Source organism: Anopheles maculipalpis, chromosome 2RL, assembly GCF_943734695.1.
Source record: "Anopheles maculipalpis chromosome 2RL, idAnoMacuDA_375_x, whole genome shotgun sequence".
In the NCBI taxonomy this organism is placed as follows: domain Eukaryota; kingdom Metazoa; phylum Arthropoda; class Insecta; order Diptera; family Culicidae; genus Anopheles; species Anopheles maculipalpis.
The window spans coordinates 90849235-90867381 of NC_064871.1; the positions used below are offsets into that span (position 1 = coordinate 90849235).

Below are 18147 nucleotides of genomic sequence, written 5' to 3' on the forward strand. Positions count from 1 at the left end.
TGTGTGTGAGTGTGCTGAGGCGCCGCTTTCGTAGCTGCTGCTGATCAATCGATCGTAAGTGCGAAGTAAAAGGAAAGGTGTATGAATGTGCGTCCGGTGAAGGTGTTGTGTTGATGCTGTGGAGCCTTTTTTTCGATCCACACGGGTGTGCGTCTGTACGTAGCGTTCTGTTGCGTAGTGTCGGGAAGCGACCGATAAGCCGTGCCGAAACAATAAAATGTTTTTTTTTGTGTGTGCTGTATCTCCCAAGCCAATTTGGCAAAACATCAACGCGTCGCACTAGATACAAGCGCTCTGCTTCTCTCGGCGTGTAGTTGTGATCGAAAGGGACGGTTTTGTTGTGTACCCGCATCCGCCTTCTGATGCCACATGCGTCCTATGCCTATGGGCAAGTGTATCGGAACATGTGTACCGTGCGTTGTTGTGGTGCTATTTGAGGCCGTACTAATTCCAATTAAAGATCTATTTATCGGGGTTTTTGGGGTGCCACATTTCATCATCAACAAAAACACACATGCGTGCGTACGTTATTCGGCTTACGATAAGGAAGGTGGGAAATGAAGGCTAAACACAAGCGTCCGATTAGATAGGGAACGTGAGACGCCACACCGGAGCAGTACAAAGCTACGATTCATCCAATAGTTTTGCTGTGCCTCAAATTTAGCTTTCACAGCTGAATCACATTACACCGCTTTATTGTGTTTTGTGTGTAAAATATTACACCAATTAAACAGTCTGTTCTGTTTGATCGATAGTACGCCGAAAATGCAAATCTCTTCCGGCACGCAATGCGACCGCAAAAGGTGTTACGATTCTCACCATTCACCCGTGCCTTGGTACGCCAACACGCGCTTATGGCACGCTGTGTTTTACGACGAATTTGTCATTGGCGATGTCTTAAAATCCGTATCGCCTTTCATCGGTCCTCTGACCTGGTATGACTAGTAGACTGAAGTCGAGAAGAAGAAACTCGTTTTAAGTAGCTCACCAACCAACCGGATGATAAACTCATCAGTCAGTCATCAGTCACCGGCAGTGGTGGTTTGTGCTTGGTTTAGTAGCAGCAAATGTCATCCAATAGGTCATCCACCGTACATCGGTTAGCTCTGGGTAGTGTTACAATTGATTTACGACGATACGGCGCTCGATGTGTCATACATTTCGCAGTATCATGGGCAGCACCCAGATATACACCTCGAAACGAAGAAAGTGCGAAGTTTTCGGAGCGTGATTCATGTCTGCTGCATGTTACCCTTGGCCTTCGCGGTACAAATTGATGTAAAAAGATGTGTTAAAAATATCCCCCATACACAGACACACACACGGATCCCGTGCTGATCGGTTGGTGGTTGGTTGTAATCCGATGTTTGACAGAAGAAACGATCAAATTAATAATTAGCTCGTGCGCGCGTGTTTAATGTCGCCCGAACCGCTTGCGTCGCTTGATAAGATTTATTCTGTTCTGTTCTATATTTATCTGAGTCTTTCAACATCTAGCCGAATAGTGACCGCTATTGCTGTCTGTTCGAACAAATTGATTTTATGGTTGGATTAATCGAAGAACTATCGTTCCCAATTCTTTTTCGCTCTCTCTCTCTTCTCGCGCTTGTTTTGCTTTTTCCGGTTCATTAGCAGCGCTAAAGAGAGGATCACCAAACAGAGCCCGACTGTCGTAAATTATTCCCTAATAAACTACACCGTTCACTAATTAGGCTGTCATTAAAATCGGTTTCTCTGTTTCGATCGGCAGTTTCGGCACTCAGTCAGATTTTATTTACCCGCGGATTTTCACGTTCTGCGTTTTGTGTGATCTGTTTCATCACATTATCCCACCCGGATCCCCTTTGCGTGCGGAATATGGAGCCCGGCCAATTGGGCATAGGTGCAAAGCTCGGCAAGCCTCTACCATAATTGAACGTACAGGCCATCGTAACGGCTTAATCACAGCATCCGGGTGTAGTCCGGAGCACCGATTCCATCAACCGATTCCAGACACCACTTTTCCGGCCATATTCCATGCCCTGCTTTTTTTTATCTTGTTGCTGTTGTTTGTCCGGCGACTTGGGGTCAGCACAAATCTGCTACGCCTCGCCCCATCACTCCCATCAAACATCGCGCCTACGAACCTACGATCGCTTGTGGGTGCCATCGCCGCCATTTACCGGGATGCGTCGCGAATTCACATTCTAAAGCTTAATGTTATAACATTCGCTAATTTAAAAGCCATAAATTTTAATTTTAATATTGCCGTCGACCACAATCGGCTCAGCTACCCTGGCCGGCTGGGTCCAGGCGGGTGTTTGTCGGTCCAGTTTAGTGGTGCGTGTCTGTGAGCGTGTTTATAGCCGTGCGCTGAGGTTTGTGTGATTTTGCAAAGCTATTTTTTTGTTGTTGTCGCTGGTCTCCAGTTTCCGTCTAGAAAGTGCGATCCGTCGAAGATTCCTGGTGCTGTGCGCTGAGCTGATTAAGGGAAAGGGGGGGAGGTGTAGCGATTTATTTGCAATTTTCCTTCATTTCGCTCAACCATTCCCGCCGCCGAGACGTTATCATTCCAACTGGTGTCGCTAATGCTACGAGACCAATGCGAAGATAAATAGTTCCCCCATTCCTCTACCCCTGAGCGGAAAGCGGGTAGGGTCACCAGAAGACTAGAATTCTATGTCGCGACGTGATCGTAACCATATGCGCTTAGATCGCTTCGAACGGACTACGCCAGACAGCGCGTCTCGTGCGGCAACCACAGTTTACGCAACTGTGCCGCGGCTTGGGGTGGTCCGCAGTGAGAGTCGCGCGCAGAACAGCAAAAAAAAAACGACGTGCTTGGTGAACAGCTTCTCCTGAAGAAGAGCACAGCAAAAAAACAAGGCCAGAAGGGAAAAAAACGAAGGAACGGAACAGACTTCACAAGTAAATGATGCTTTTCCGTTCCCGGGGAACCACCGGTGTTACCACCTTTGCTGCTTGCTCGTTTGCCCTGCCTGGTTGCGTGTGGTTGCCGTTCGACAACAAAAAAAAAACCTACGACGCCGGATGTGCGTTAGGGAAATTAGCGGTGATTCGTAGTCCCAGACTTTTTTTTTGTTTTGTGCGCCGTTTGCGCCCGCTGTTTCGTTTTTCTGCACCATACGTGCCGTTTGATGATGATGATGATGATCACCGACATCGTTATAATGTGTGTGATTAGGTGCGGTTGATGGGTGATGTGCTAAGCATGCAAAACTGCAGAGCGCGCGAGTGCTATAACGCGCTGATGGTTTGGGTGGCCCAGTTCCTGTCGGTGGGTGATGTTGCACAAAAAGAGAATAGCTAATTAACGACAGTTAAAAATTCACTTTGCCTGCAAGGGATTTGGAGCTCTTTTCGCTCTATTTAAATTTTAGTTTGGAATTAAATGTGTTTGGAGTTGCAGTAAATATATTTTCATATTTAATTCAATTGCCATCTCGTCTGGCAATTCTGATATTGCCATCTCGTCTGAGGTAATCACGAAATAGTCCGGTGACTAAGAAGATAGAGATATCAACCTTTTAAACGATAGGACCTGCTATCGAGTTGAATCCGTAAGTAAAATCCAACCCAGCATTACTTCACCATCCATAAGTCACATCGAGTTTCCTAATTGATCTGGATATTGAACGCAAGAACTCTCAGACCAATCGAAAGCAATTCCATTTACTGCTGCTAGAAAGTAAGCGCAAAAAAATGCCCCAACTCAGCATTTTAATGTCGTGCCATTACTTTGCGATTTACGAACAATCACTACGCACGTTTATCATGATTGGAATTAAATTGGTTACTCGACGCCAGTCGCGGACCCTCCCAACATCCTCCTCCAGCGCTTTGTTGGGTGCGTAATGAGCACCGTTTTTTTTTTTCTCTCTATTCCCACCCACTGGACACCGTCCGATACCGAGGGCGCAAAGAGCAAAGAAAATGGACAGAAATTGTCACACAAAAATAGCCGAGTCATCCCGTGCGGCGCAATCCTGCAGTCACTTAGGGAAATTAAAACGTCACATTTCTTATCGGACACTTCCTCACAAGCGGGTTTCAGGGGGAAAGGCCAAAAGAAAGTAAAAAAGGGGAAAAAAATATCTCCCAATCAGACGAAGGTGTTATATGTGTGACAGTGGAAAGTTCTAGCCAGATTGCACCTTCTTGCACTGCATGTTCTTGTGCGCTCTCACACACCCTTTTCTTCCACGTTGATGGATCGTGTGTTCAGCCTTTTGCACGGCGGGTTACTTAACGTCCGAATGATTAATTACTTACACTCTTCATTTTCTCGTTGGTTTAGAGTAAGGTTTACCCGTGTTTTATGTCTCAATGCAGAGAGTGGAAAATAAATTGGAATTTTTTGTATGTACTCAAGAAGAAAAAGAGGATATAATGGAACCTCCATCAAGCAGAAGTAATTATTTCTCTTCAAATACGAAGATTTGGATGCCCTGCTGTGAATGAAAATCAGAGAAAGGAATGATTTTTTAACATTTAATTTCTCCTCCACTCTAACCTGTTCTGCATTTGACATGCATAATTTCTAATACTTTGAGTGATATTTTTATAAATTAACGGAAAAATATGGTTGTCATTCGTAATTAAATAATTAAAACTAATCTAATAATTGCACCCTCCATTCTTCTACTTACAGGACTTTGATTTGTTCTAAAGCGGACCCATTATCGTACGTAGGTGACAGCATACCTGCAGCATAACGTTTCTAATTGAATTAGACACGCATCGGCGGCCGATACCAGTGCGTGTAGCAGAAGCTTTTCGTACGCCCAACCGGCGTACGTGTGGCGCTCGTGCGTGTGTGCGTTGGTTTTAGTGTATGCGTCTATACACGTGACGCACACACACATATTTTGTGCATATAATCCAACTAGATGTGCGTGTGCGTGTATATGTTATCTGTGTGTGCGTGTCTGTAAGTTTAGCAACTAGTGGAACCGGGATTTGTTTGTTTAGTAAGTAGTAGCAATAGGCCAGCAAACAACAAACAAACAAGACCCAACAGCTGTACAGAGCGCGCCGTGGCGATAGTAGAATCGAACGAAGAAAAACCGCTTCCCCCTGACTTTGCAAAATAATAAAACAAAAAGTTAGCCGAATGAACGTGACTGGACGAGAGTAAGAAGAAGCACAATTGTGTGGTTGCAAAAAAATGATTTGCTGTTTGATTAAATCAAATGATATACAATTGTGCAACTTTTCTATAAACGATAGCTAAGTTGTAACTAGCTTTAAGCAAAGTTTCGAACGTTCGAACGAAGAAAGCGAAAGAATAGTACGAAGTCAAACATACTAAAAGTTGCACTGCTGTAATGTAAAAAAATAAAACACACGCACACCAGAACGGCAATAATAGAAGAAAAAGCACAGAAAGTGAATAAAACCGTAGCAAACGAAACAGTGCAAACCGAAAGGAAAGAAGTTAAAGCAAATAGTAGCAGAAATTTCCTTCACTAAAGCGTGCCTTGAGTGTTGAATAAAAGCGAAAAAATAAGTAAAAAGAAGTAAAAAGTGCAACCATACAAAAAAAAAGAGGAAAAAGTGTACACCAGAAAGTGAAAGGGTGGTAAGCAACAACAGAAAAAAGAAGATAAAAGTTGCAGCATAAATTGAATTCGTTCGATGCAAAAAAAGGAAGTGTTTGTGTGCAATTGTGTGTAAAAGTAAAATTGTAAGAAAAAAAAAAGAGAGAGCAAAGAGTAAGCAAAGGTGAGAAAAAAATCTTTCCGTAAAAAGTAAAGCGTAAACCAGGAGCAGGTGAAAATTGTGCAAACGAGCGACAGTAGATCGCGCTCTGTACGTGTTACTTGTGAAGCTTTTCCCCCCCTGTGTTCTGCGTGTGGGTGTTTGTGAGTGTGAGAGTGTGCAGATCAAGGAAGCATCCTGTGCCAGGAAGGACCTGCTCCGTGTTCGCGTAGCCCGTTATCCTTTCCAGCTGGGCGGAAATGGCATCGATTCGCGTTCAACCACCGCAGCCACCAGCACGGGCGATGGCGTTAGTGCTGGCGATTGCATCGCTCCTGGCGACCAGTTACACAGCCATTGAAGCCGTTACAGGTGAGTCGTTGAAGTTGATGTAAAATTATTCACTTTTCCCTGCAAGCTTCGCCGAACGTCTTCGATAGTTCGACACAGGGAAAGCAGGAAAAAAAAACAGAATCAAACATCGCACGGCAAAGTGATTCAATTTTTAATCACTTGCGCTTCACGGAGCTGTGTTTTTATTGAATTACTTTCCTTTCGTCGATCTGGGCGGACAAAGTTTCTGCTGATGGGGCAAAAGTGTTTCCAACGATGTTTTGATTCTTTTTTGCTCCTCTCAATGAGCTTCAATCATTTGGCTATGATTTTTTACTTGCTGATTGATAATAGCGCTAGAGTTTCGCCATCCCTTTGTGACCTTTTGATATCTCAGCACAACTAGTTCTTCAGCCTGCGAGCTCCAAACTCTATGCTCCATGATCGAAATGTTCCGCGCAACCGGACTCACTTTAATCACCTTGATTGAGTTCTAGCAATAATTCATCCGTCCGTGTGCGGCACAAATCGTAACCTGCTCCCAACAACGCAGCACTCAGCTCATAAACGACGCAACTTATGATATTGCCCTGCTTTGAAGGTGACGTGCGGCACGATTTTAGAACACTGCAATGCAATTGCGAGGCCCAGCCATTCAGGTTTCGATGAAGCACTATTCGTCAACAGCTCGCGCTCGTGCACGTTGCGTCAAAAAAAAAAGGTGTTTCTTCCTCTGTTTTGATGAAGTTTTCGTTCAAGGCCTAGGGCAATTTAGTAGCAGCAGCCCTTCGGTCTGTGCCGTTTGTCGGCACAATCAATGTTTGATTAGATTAGCCCGAGTTCATGCACCGAACTGTAACTGGTGTGGCATGCGAGAGGAAGACAGCCGGAATGGCGTGTACTTCCACGCGAGGGAAGCAAATGAATCGTTTTAACCCCGCAGGCTGCAAGGACCTTGAAACATAAAACGGTTTCGGTTTAATTTTCTTCACCTACTGCTTCATTATATTCTTGCTCGTGGTTCGTGTCCTTCAGATCCTCCAGATCGCAGTGGAGATCGTGTTTTGCGACACGGACGAGGCGATCACGGCAGGATCAGTTCTTGGTTCTTGGAGATTTTGCAGTGAAGTTCGTCCCGTGCGAATGTCAGACCACTTGAACCGACCGGGGCGACCCGCAGGAAGTCAATAAACGATCAACAGTGATGATGTAGGATCATGGCCAAAGGATGAAGGCCGCGTTGAGCATGCGGAACGCACAATTACGATAAAGACTTTAGACGGCCGTGGTACGACAAGTCCAGGAATATCGCCGAATAAGCGAACTTTATCGCTATTTCTTTAGGCATAAAATATAAGTCCAAAACAAAAAGGCTCCAACAGCTCTTTTTAATAAGCATATTTATGTGTCGAATTGGTTCACTTCACCGTTGCGGGCGTCGGAATGCTCAACCGGCGTCTCCACGCTCGACTTTATTACCGAGTAGCTCACATTTCGCATAGTTCCCGTGTTTCTTGCATCTTGATCGATTGATCACCGACTCCGACACCACTGTAACCTCCACGGGCCCTTCATCACCACGCACCCGAACCGTGAAAGCTCTACGGCTCGATCGATAAAGCTGCCGCCTTCCATTCGGCGTGAACGTGTGTCGGTCGAGTACAAAGCGGTCGGCCGGCCGTTGTAAGCTCGTTTCGCGCTCGTGCGATCGCTTGATTGGTGAATGGGAAAATTATACCCGCGCCCCGGCGGTGGTTGGTAGGAAGTAATATGTTGGTAGTTTTCAACTTCCAAAGGCGGGCGTGAGTGAGCGCGTGCGCGCTTGCTCATGCCCGATCGTTGCGATCGTGGCCTTATGATCTTACGGTTATGCAACGGCAATTGGCCAACTAAAGCATAAACCCTTCGAAGTGTATCATGTACGTGCCCAGCTGCCTGTACGGGGATGGGAAGCGAGCGAAAGGGAATTTTGATTCGTATCGAAGGGAAGTGAAAACAGAGCCAAAAAGAGAAAGACGGTTGAAAGAGCTAATGTCAGCGCTAGTAATAGAAGAGGAAGGATTTCTTTCGTGCGATTCGTACGAACGATTGGGTATGGGAATTTGAAACGAAAATGCAAGTCTTGCTAATGAGTACATTTTGGAGACCTTTTAGTGATCGAATATAAGAAGCTTGTGATATAAACCGAAATTAAAACTCTAAACAGAAAACTGAGAAAAGGTTTTCCTACCCATTAAGGGATTACTTAGCATGCACTTATCATTTTCCCAGAATCTTTTCTCACTCTCTCTCTCTCTCTCCCCCTTTGCCTCCTGGTGCAAATCGGATTAAGGCCAACAAGCAGACCATACAGAATACATTGAAACATAATCCAACCGAGGGAAGTGGTGGTAAATGTCGAAAAAACCGGAGCAGCAGCTACCCAGCGGGAGCGAAACGAAACTTTGCAGTCCCCAGCAACACACCGACCAGCGGCGTAAGCACCAAACCGAGGCCGAGATAACGATCGAAGGCTTTGACCGATTGGCGGTGTGCGATTCGAGCGGAACCTCCGCTAGGCGATGATCCACTTTGTGTCGTGAGGGAGGAATATGTTTTCGTTTTCTCCCACATTCGGTGGTGATCTAGAAAAGGTTCAGTTTCAGCGGGCTAATGGCGTGCGTGCGCGTGATAGCTTGGGGTCTGCGTGTGTGTGTGTGTGCTCCTCCCCCACCCAGAACACTTATAACACGGGTCGGTTGACGTACGCGAATGCATCAAACTTTTGGCGCATGAGCATTTAAATGGGATTAGCAGCGGGTAGTGGCGTGTGGGAATGGTGCCCAAAGTGGTGCGCTGGTTACGGTGTTGTTGTTTGTCAGTCGAATTACCAGAATCTCTCGCCCCGTTTTTGATAAGAAATCGATTTCCGTACAAAATGTAGCGATAAGCCGGTCCAAAATAAGAATGGTACGCCATTTTTACGCCTGATTTGTGGCGCCATCGGATCGGCCATCGGCCATACAAAAAAAAACCACAACTGCGCCTTAGCGCCAACCAATTCCCCACGAAAGCCCATACTTTGATTGTTGATGAGCTTTGGGGTTGTTGTAATGAAAGGAAATACACACTCGGACATCGATTTCAAAGGGCAACTGTTGTGGTACGGGAGGATCAGGCGCTATAAAAGCCTTGGAGCCATTTTTAATCTAAGCTACCGACCGTGGTTGGCCAGATATTTTATGATGGGAAATTTTCGCAACTGTGTCAATAGGTGATAATGTATTTATAGAAAATGTGACGGTTGCAAGCTTTAGCGCATGATTCACTTTAGATGGAATGGAAAATTTAGCAGCACAAAACGACGAGCAGGAACGCTTATCGCGCACTTTATATCGGTTGGATATTATTATTTTGTTCCATTTTATGCTATAATATAAACACGAGATAATTTTTTTCAACCCAATAATATGAATTTTTCCCCTTTTTTCCTCAAAAATGTTTGAAAAAAGCCATTTATCTTCTTTCTTGTGCGACAGTTTTCGAAGAAAATGGATTCTTTTACGTGTCAAAAGCATAATGAAAATCAATTAATTCATTTACGTCTCGTTAAACGTTACTTCGGTTTGTTGTTCGCTGCCCTGGCTGCTTGCCTCCTCCCTTCCTCTCATCTGTATTTTATCTTCGATGAGAGTAAAATGAACAAAAACAAAAAAGGGCCAAGTATGCCCCGAGGCGTCGATTTTCGAGTTTTACTCCGCCGCGTTGTTTGCTGAAAGCTGTTTCTAGTCATTTTTTTTTCTCTCCCCTAGCTCTCACTGTGCCAAACATCAATTGAATTGAAGCATTTTTTTCTTCTTCTTCAGAAATCGATCCTTTCCGTGTCCCTTTTTTTCGCTCCCTTCCGACGCCGCTGGGAGGCTATCGGCACCCTGTTCCTGGCGCCGAGGTCGTAAGCAAAGTGTGTGACTATTTTGCTGCTGCTTCGTGTTTTTCTTTTTGCCTTTTCTACACTCGTTTGTGAAGTATTTGTTCAAGAGGCTACACTCGAGTGAACAACATTTTATTACCATCCAATCAAGCGTTAAGAGGATCCTTGGCCAGAGTTTTGCCGCTCAACGATTCCCTCGGGCAGGGTGCACCCGAGGACTTGGTGTCCTTTTCTTGTTTTTTTTTTGTTCGCGCCCGTGGTATTGTTGTTTTTGGTTTGTTTATTTGTTCAAAATTTTGGTGACGTCTGCTCGCTGCCCGTCAACCATTTTGACCGGTTGCCTTCCGAACGGGGCGGCATGCTTAATTAATTAAACAATTATTTTTAATTACACTCTTATTCTAGCACGCCCTAGGGCGCTCTTTTTCGGGTGGCGAAATAGACGAAACGAAGGTAAATAGTGCAGGGCTGCAAATCGTGCGCGTGTCGCATTGGTGTCCAATGGTGCGTTATCAAATTTCGATACGATCGTAAAGAAATTGACACGAATAACAGGCGTGTCGGAAGTGTAAGGTTTTGATTCGAAGATATATTTTTCGGCAGGATGTAAAATTGGCAAATGAGGAAAAGAAATACTTGGAAAGGATCACTAGAATTGCTGGGACGAAAAAAAAAGTCACTCTTGAAATCGTTACAACGTCTCGTGTTGGCCAAAAGGTTTCTGAGTTTCCAAAGCTCTCAAGGCTCGAGATTTTGCGCCAGAAAGGTGAACTCAACGAGATTTTCTTTTATCCCTCTCTTGAGAGGTCTACTTAGCCTCCGAGGCTTGATGCACGAACATTGAGGTTCATCTTCAAGATGAACTGGAATATTTAGGAAGAATGAACCAAATTTACTTTTATTTTTGAACCGAAAGATAGCAACGAGGCAAATATTGAATTGGGATTTTACGAACTGAGCTGTACAACGATCCCTCCAAAGTCTTCAGAAGACATCTCTTCCTCTTCTTGGCTTAACAACCTGTTAGATCATGCTGGCCTTAATTGCTAAGCCACGTGGTTGGATAGACCTCAGTCAGACCTTGCTGTGTGTGTCAAGTCTTCATCACAGAGAGTCGCAAGGTTGGTCATGTCATTAGAAAGACACCGGACGAAACAAGCAGCAATTAATTTTAGGTCCTTGGACAAAATGGTTTACTTAAGTACATAATAAAGCATCAACAAGTTACCGAGAAGTCTTCTGTTACATTTTATAAAGAAACACCAAAATACATCATCAAAAGCAATATTGTGCCTTTGTTCGGAACAGTGCAGCAATAAATGAATTATTCATTCCCGCCGTCATATGCACCAACCACGTTACCAGGTGTCAACAGACGTGTGAAAAACAAAAGTCTGCCATGCATAAAAGCATCCTCAACTCAACACATACGAAAGCTCCTTTCTTTCACCTACATATATCCGGGATAGAGGAGGATCTCGTTTTAAAATATCGCCCTATACGATAGTTGCTGTTCCCACCCGAAAACTGTTAGCACCGAAAATTGAACAATAATATTCATAAAACATGCATTTCACATGCCCTAGCCGCACAGGTCGGGACACTGGAAAACCTCAATATTTCTCGCTCTCTCTCTTTCTCTTCCCTTTGGTGGTTTCCTTCCACGCCAGTTTTTCGTGTTGAAATTTTGCATTTTTAACTTACCTGTCGCCAAAAGTTTTCCCAAAAACCAGGCCAGACAAAGGAGCGGGAAAATAAAAATAGGTGCTCCACCAAAATGGACGAGCACGCTTGGGCCAAACATTCGTCTAGGCACGAAGGACAAACATAGTTTGCAAGTTTACTGATGCAGCTTTTTCACGTCCCCCCATTGTGTGTGTGTGTGTGTGTGTGTGTGTGTGTGTGTGTGCGCGCGCTAGGGAGGGTTTTTTGGTATGCTCTAACGTCAATGGCAACATGTCAGTCGGAGTTCACCCGCTTCACTGTGTTTATCGCGCTACTCGTCATAGCCCTTTTTTTAAATTCACAATGGCTGGTCAGTTTTTTCTTGTTCCGATCGTACAGTGCAGCATCCGAGAGCTGCATCCGTTGTGTCCGTGCTTGGTTAACATTTTGGTTGTGTGACGCGGGAACCGAAAAAAAAAAATGGGCAGGAAAAACAACAACCCAAAAGCAAACACCAGACTCTTGCGTTTAAAAACTAACCTCCCGGACCTGGTTACGGGTAGCCCCGGGTTTCCCGCACCGATCATCATGCCGCCGGGCGTGAATAAACTTGTCTTGACGAGACGCTTTTCCGAGCGTAATAATGGTTCGCCACTTTTTTTTTTGTGCATAAATTTTCCTGTGCCAATTTTTTCGCAGTTTTTTGTTTGTTCTTCTGTTGCTTTTTTTTAGTGGTAAACTATGAAGAGCGCTAAGGTTTCCAGTTTTCCCTCGACTTCGGTACCATTTTTTGGGGTGCAAGGAAGATTTATGTTACGAGCTTTCAAATAACGAACGTTAACCATGATGAACCGGAGAGGAAAATAAAAAGAAAAACGCTCTTTTTTCGCGACAAAAGCGTTGCGAAAAGCCCACCATCAGGGAGCGTATTGAAGCTGAATTTTAAAACGAGCCTTTTTGAATCATTTTTTGCCTGCAACGCTATGCGAACGCATGGTGCATCAACACAGGGCAACGCATCAAACGCAACGTTGCAGTTTTTGGAGTAAAATATTTACTCTCGTGTCGGTTCTCGTGCGTTCGTGACCTAACACATCGGCAGCAGCAGTTTAATTTTCTTTCTTGCCAACTCTCTATGTGCCTCTTTATTTTCCTTTGCCCGGAAATGAACATCTATTGCCACTGGGTGTGTTACTGAAGAGGTCGATCGGGCACACTGGGCAAAGGCTCACAGAAGGTGCGAAGTGTAGAGAGTGTTAAAAGTAGCAACGAAATTCGCGCTGAGTGGTTTTTGTTCAGTTTTTTCTTGCTGCTCTAGTGCACTAGTTTCCGTTGGTCAATTGAACGGACAGAGAACGCTTGTCACATTTGCTACCATATCTGGTTCACCATCGCCGGATGCATTTGCACTGTTCAATAAAACTAGATCACTCCCTTCCGGATGCACGGTGTCTGTACTCGACCACTGACAATTGGTAATCAATTCTCATAAAAAAACAACACCACACACATACACAAAGCTCACGACAGCTTCACGCGAACCAGAGACCCACCCCACAGTTTGCAATGGAATGCAATTGCACTTGCCAGATGCCATCCATCGCACAATTCAATCACCTCACACATGTGCCCTTCAGTTCTCGGGAAAGAATTCACTCTTTCGTCGGTTTGCCTCACACTGCCCCACAAGGCAAGATAAGAGATAGGCCGATTCGCCGGTGCGCGTCAGCGTTGGTGGTAGTAGCACACGAGATGGACAAGTGCACATTCCACGCTGCATACCTCATTCGCCATTTAATTTTGTGCTCCCTACTCCCTGCTGACGTTACATTGTACTTGGGGATTGGTTTTTCTTTTGCATTGAACGACAATAAATGATAAATGAAATTCTCCCCCGTCTGAAGTAGTGGAACGAATGCACACAGCCGACGTGCAAGACGTCAGCGTGCTGATGTCTGTTTAATGTCCGAGAAAGTGAAGTGGCTTCGGTTGACGCTGTTGACGCACAACGGGATGGACAAACTATCCCCCCTCCCCGGTTTCGATTGGTTTATCGATTGGGTAAACTACTTCAGCTCTCGGTTACGTTTCCGGTTTGTCGTTTGAAGTTTGGCTTGCAAACTGACCGCACAGTGCACCCACTGATGCAATGCATCCAACATTCTTACGGTTTGTTCTCCAATTTTCTCCATTCACCACATGATCGAAGGATACCGCTTGATGTCATCATCCTCAGTGTCACGTGTGCTTCGGCGTTGCTCAACGCTGCTCTCGATTCGCGAGTTGTCGGTCAATGTCGATGGCACGGCACACAACCCAACCAGCACACCGATTGCTCTAATCGGATCAGTCACTGCGGATAAATATAGCCATTAATCACACACAACTATCATAACGCATTCCCTCGCATGGACATACGCGTTCCGGGCTGTGCTGTGGTGCAGCCGGGAGCTACTGTTTCACGCATATGTACATTAACGACTCCTCCGGTGTATGTTTCTCGCTTTGTTTTTGCTTCTTATTTTATTATGAACCTCACCTCCTACACGCAAGCGAGATTGTCGATACTGTTGTGACCTCATTTTTTGAATCGCGCGCGCGCTTGCGATTATGCAGCTCGGTAAGTGATTCGGTGATGGTGATGGCATTGGACGGGCGGATGGCTTTCATCTAATGCGTTTGATTGTTTGTTTTTGCTACCGGTTTCCTGCTGTGGCTGGTTGCTGACTGAATCAATCGTCCAACCACGGCATTCCGATGCGAGATGAATAATTATGATCCGTTTTTTTTTTAACAATACACAGCAGTATGACACATAGGGACAGAGCTCGTTCGAGGTCAGTTAGGATGAAAAAGGCGTGCCAGATTAGTTTTTCGATCCGTCTGAGGAAAGTTGTAGAATTGTTGAGTCTTTCTCAAGATTCAAACTATAGAATCGGTACTTAAGGAACTTTCGGACAATCGGAGAAGTTGTCCAACTAAACGATTCTCTTAGGCTGTAATGGAGGATTCCATCTTCTCGTACTGGTGTTGAACCTTAACCGTCCAAAAGGTTACTTCCTTCGTAGCAAACACCTTGTACTTACTGCCCACGTGGACGGCATAATGCATTAGGGTACGTGTCAGTCATAGATCTCCACTGTCAAGTAAGGCGTAGCATTGGAGAACCAAGTCCTAGGATAGAGCCTCTGCAAAATAATGTCCATCCTGTGATGCCAAAGAATGGCAACATAGTTCTCAGAAAGAACTCTTAAGCTCTTTCCTGATCTAACGCTCACTGCAACACTTCCTGGGTTCCTGGAACCTGCGCTCCATTGGACGTTCTGTCCTTTCTACAAATAAATGAAGATGAAATAAGATCGTCAACGAACTTGAAAATACCTCGCGTTGCTCACATTCTTGACAGAAGAAAATCGTTGGAAATACGAGGAAAGTTCTCGACTAATCTATCGTCGAATTGCTTAAGGAAAATTGAAACAAAGGACAGCCAATCCAATGGAAGAATCAAGCGACAGGATGATTGCTTTAAAAAGCTTTAAAATTTTAATTTACACGTTAAGGTGCTGCCCTCTCTGTTTTCTTGGCAAAAAGTTTACCACTTATCATCGAAAACCGACCAAAAGGGCCGTAAAAGAATGCAAAACACACATTTCACACATCACAGCACACTAAACGATCGACGCTTCAGAAGAAAAAAATTAAACCGCACCGGTTGATGCTCCCCCGGTGTTGTGCCCGTGAATCGCTGCCCGACGCTCCAATTTGACACGGGACAACGCTGTCGGTGTCAAATCTCATATAAGAGAGCAACCACCGGAACAACGACCTACCCACCAGCCAGCATCCGAACACGGTGTATCGTATTAATTAGCCACCGCCCGGGCAGCTACCATTCGTGCTACCGATTCGAAGATCGCCCGCGATAGTGGTACCGTTTGCATCGGCGCAAGTCCTCGACCTTACCGGCCGGTTCTGCCGCTGATGGGCGGCGGGGTGTCTTAAGATTAATTACCTGGTGTTCTCGGAACGGAATGGTTGATGAAGGCGTCTACCGACGACGCCTAAGACCGAACGGACACCGTAGAACCGCACGGAATCAATTATGCAGTTTGGGGTGGGTTTAGAGTTTGCCAAAAATGTTTAACCCCTGTTTTGGCGTGCCGGGGAAGGATGCAGCTTGGTAATGGGGGTTTTTTTGGATGGGACCAGACGTTTGCTTTGCGGTAGAACGATGTACGGAACGAGTCAAACCGCAATGATTGATTTCATTGGGGGCACACATTGCTGTTAGGAGGAGGAGGAGGGTTTTCAGGGGTGGGTTTTTGGTATATGATGGGTATCCAATTATGTGGATGGCTAATCAGGTCCAGATGATCAATGTCATTAACACAACAAACAAGCATTTAAAATTGTATTAATCGTAGATGGTCATTTTTGACCATGGACTTAATGATTTGACTTAAATTAAAAAATTGAAACGAATTTCTAACGAAGCAAATTCTTAACAAAGAACATAATAAACTGCTGTCGCTGAATTTCCGCATACTTTAGCTCGATGTCACTTAACCTTTACCGTATTGATCACGCTCTCTCGGTAGTGCTCTGCTCCGGATACTTGGCTTATCTTATCTAACTAGACCGCTCGCACTGTGTCGCATAATATTTCGCCCTTTCCCATTGCCCATTACCCAGACATGCCCTCCCAACCAAGCCCTGCCCTGGGACTGGGATGGCTTCGAAGCGCCTCGAATCAAACACACGACAGCGTTTGTTGTTGATTTTTGTACTTTTCTTCTATCGCTGCGTTACTGGTCGCGATTTATTTTGGAGCATCATTCTTCACCCGGTGGGGGAAGGAGGGACCGCACCGTTTGACAAACATTTCCGCTCTGTTTTGTCTGCCTTTTTTTTTTTTGCTTTTATGTTTGAATGTATGCTGTCGCTGTGAGTGTGTACTTGATTGGAATGATAAATCGACGCATGGTTTTCGCACCAAAAACAAACATTTCAAACCGTGGCACATCCGTGCGTTTTTTTTTTTTTGCTTCTTGCTGGCGGATTTAGTACGCACACACGATGGTTTCTCGATTGGGCGTCGCTTATCAGTGCGCTTCCCACTGTTTGTGCTCTTTTTTTCTCTCCGAATTTCAATACCGTGCGTTATCAAAATCGCTTATGCGTAAATGCAACACATTTTTTACGCATCGATCAACCGGTTTTTTGTTGTTGTTGTTTTATTCGTAAAACCAATTTTTCGCTTGAATCAGCAAGCGGCATTAACGCCGTTCGTTATCGTGGGAAGGATTAGAAATTAAAACAGAAAATGTTGCCATTTGTTTTCCTTTTTTTGTTTATCTTGAACACACTTCCAAACGAAACCACTTGCTTCGGTAAGAAATATTACGCGTAATTACGATTGAATAATTAGCAACTCATGAGATAATCAGTTTGCAAACAAGAAAGGGCAAAGAGCGTGCCCTCCTGTTATCATCAAGCTTTATTTTTATAGTAAAAGAACACATCAACCACTCAGCGGCTACCGTCTGCTAAAGGAAAGAGTTTGATTAATCATTCGCCATAGCAAACCAATAACACAATGTCCAAAGGTTAGCCAAACAAGATGCTCGTAGCGCACGTTGCCAAATGGCACGATAATGATAATACGGCCCGGCGAAAAAGTGGCGCACCATGCCATAATTCAACCTGATTGATTTAAAGTGCATGTTGTTGGGTGCCGTAGAAAATAATCTCCTCCAAAGTAAGTGCTTCAAACAGAGAAGATGGAGAGGTTGAATTGGAGAGGTTGAAACACACATAAGAGTGCACAATAAAAGGGCAAACAAGTGTAAGTAATTGGTGAATGATAAGCCGGGATGAGCTGCTCGAATCAAAGCCGCTTATGTAAGAATCTCAACCACTGATTAGTAAGTGTGTTGCATTGTACGGCTGTTGGAATCGAGTGCCTGTCCACAGTGGAAACAATTCCATTAAAATTGAAGAATAAAACGAGTCCACTCCACTTTACATTGCTTTTTTTTCTCAATAAATTGCGAAGCTAATATACAACTGCTGCTCACTGCGCGGAGTGAAATAGTTGATAAATTCCGCATGCCGGCCGACAAGCCAAAAAGCGCAAATCGTACCGTCGCAAATGGATGCTAATTACTGCTGCAGTTTTCTTGTCCCGCGAACGGCGCAACGATGATGTGTCTCGAGAAAAAGCAAGACAAGACCAGGAACGGAACTGGAACGGCGGCGAATATAAAAATAAACAAATTCCGGTGCAGGCACGGCAAAAGCTGCTGCAGCGGATGCGAACAGTGTAAATGGGCATAGCCAGAGACGCAGTTGCAGATGTGTGAAAAGGCACTAACCGTTTCATCTTTCGTTTTCTTTTTTATTTCCTGTCCCACCGTTCCATTGGTCTTTTTATACGTGAGACGCTGTGAAATACGAAAGTGAAATGAGATGAGTAAAAAAAAACGCAAAAAGAATGCTTAAAAGCCTGCACCGTACAGGCAGACCAGTAGTCGATGTAC

The 18147-nt window shown here is 44.8% G+C and overlaps 5 protein-coding genes across 6 annotated transcripts in view; 3 read left to right on the forward strand and 2 right to left on the reverse strand.

Annotated features, from left to right (window-relative positions):
* LOC126568472 (cysteine-rich motor neuron 1 protein) overlaps nucleotides 1–4715 on the forward strand; it is a 40672-nt gene extending 35957 nt beyond the window's left edge. Inside the window, exon 6 of the mRNA XM_050224957.1 lies at nucleotides 4652–4715. Within this exon, the coding sequence (XP_050080914.1) occupies nucleotides 4652–4669 (18 nt within the window). The 3' untranslated portion in view covers nucleotides 4670–4715. The remainder of the gene's footprint in view (nucleotides 1–4651) is intronic.
* The window catches only part of LOC126568629 (protein anon-73B1), a 793767-nt gene that overhangs the window by 278541 nt on the left and 497079 nt on the right, over nucleotides 1–18147 (reverse strand). The window lies entirely within an intron of this gene.
* The window catches only part of LOC126568321 (phosphotriesterase-related protein), a 293797-nt gene that overhangs the window by 115670 nt on the left and 159980 nt on the right, over nucleotides 1–18147 (forward strand). The window lies entirely within an intron of this gene.
* LOC126568229 (homeobox protein SIX3) overlaps nucleotides 1–18147 on the reverse strand; it is a 198274-nt gene that overhangs the window by 45647 nt on the left and 134480 nt on the right. The window lies entirely within an intron of this gene.
* Nucleotides 5951–18147, forward strand: part of LOC126568253 (uncharacterized) — a 98424-nt gene continuing 86227 nt past the window's right edge. Inside the window, exon 1 of the mRNA XM_050224700.1 lies at nucleotides 5951–6072. Coding sequence (XP_050080657.1) covers nucleotides 5961–6072 — 112 coding nt within the window. The 5' untranslated portion in view covers nucleotides 5951–5960. The remainder of the gene's footprint in view (nucleotides 6073–18147) is intronic.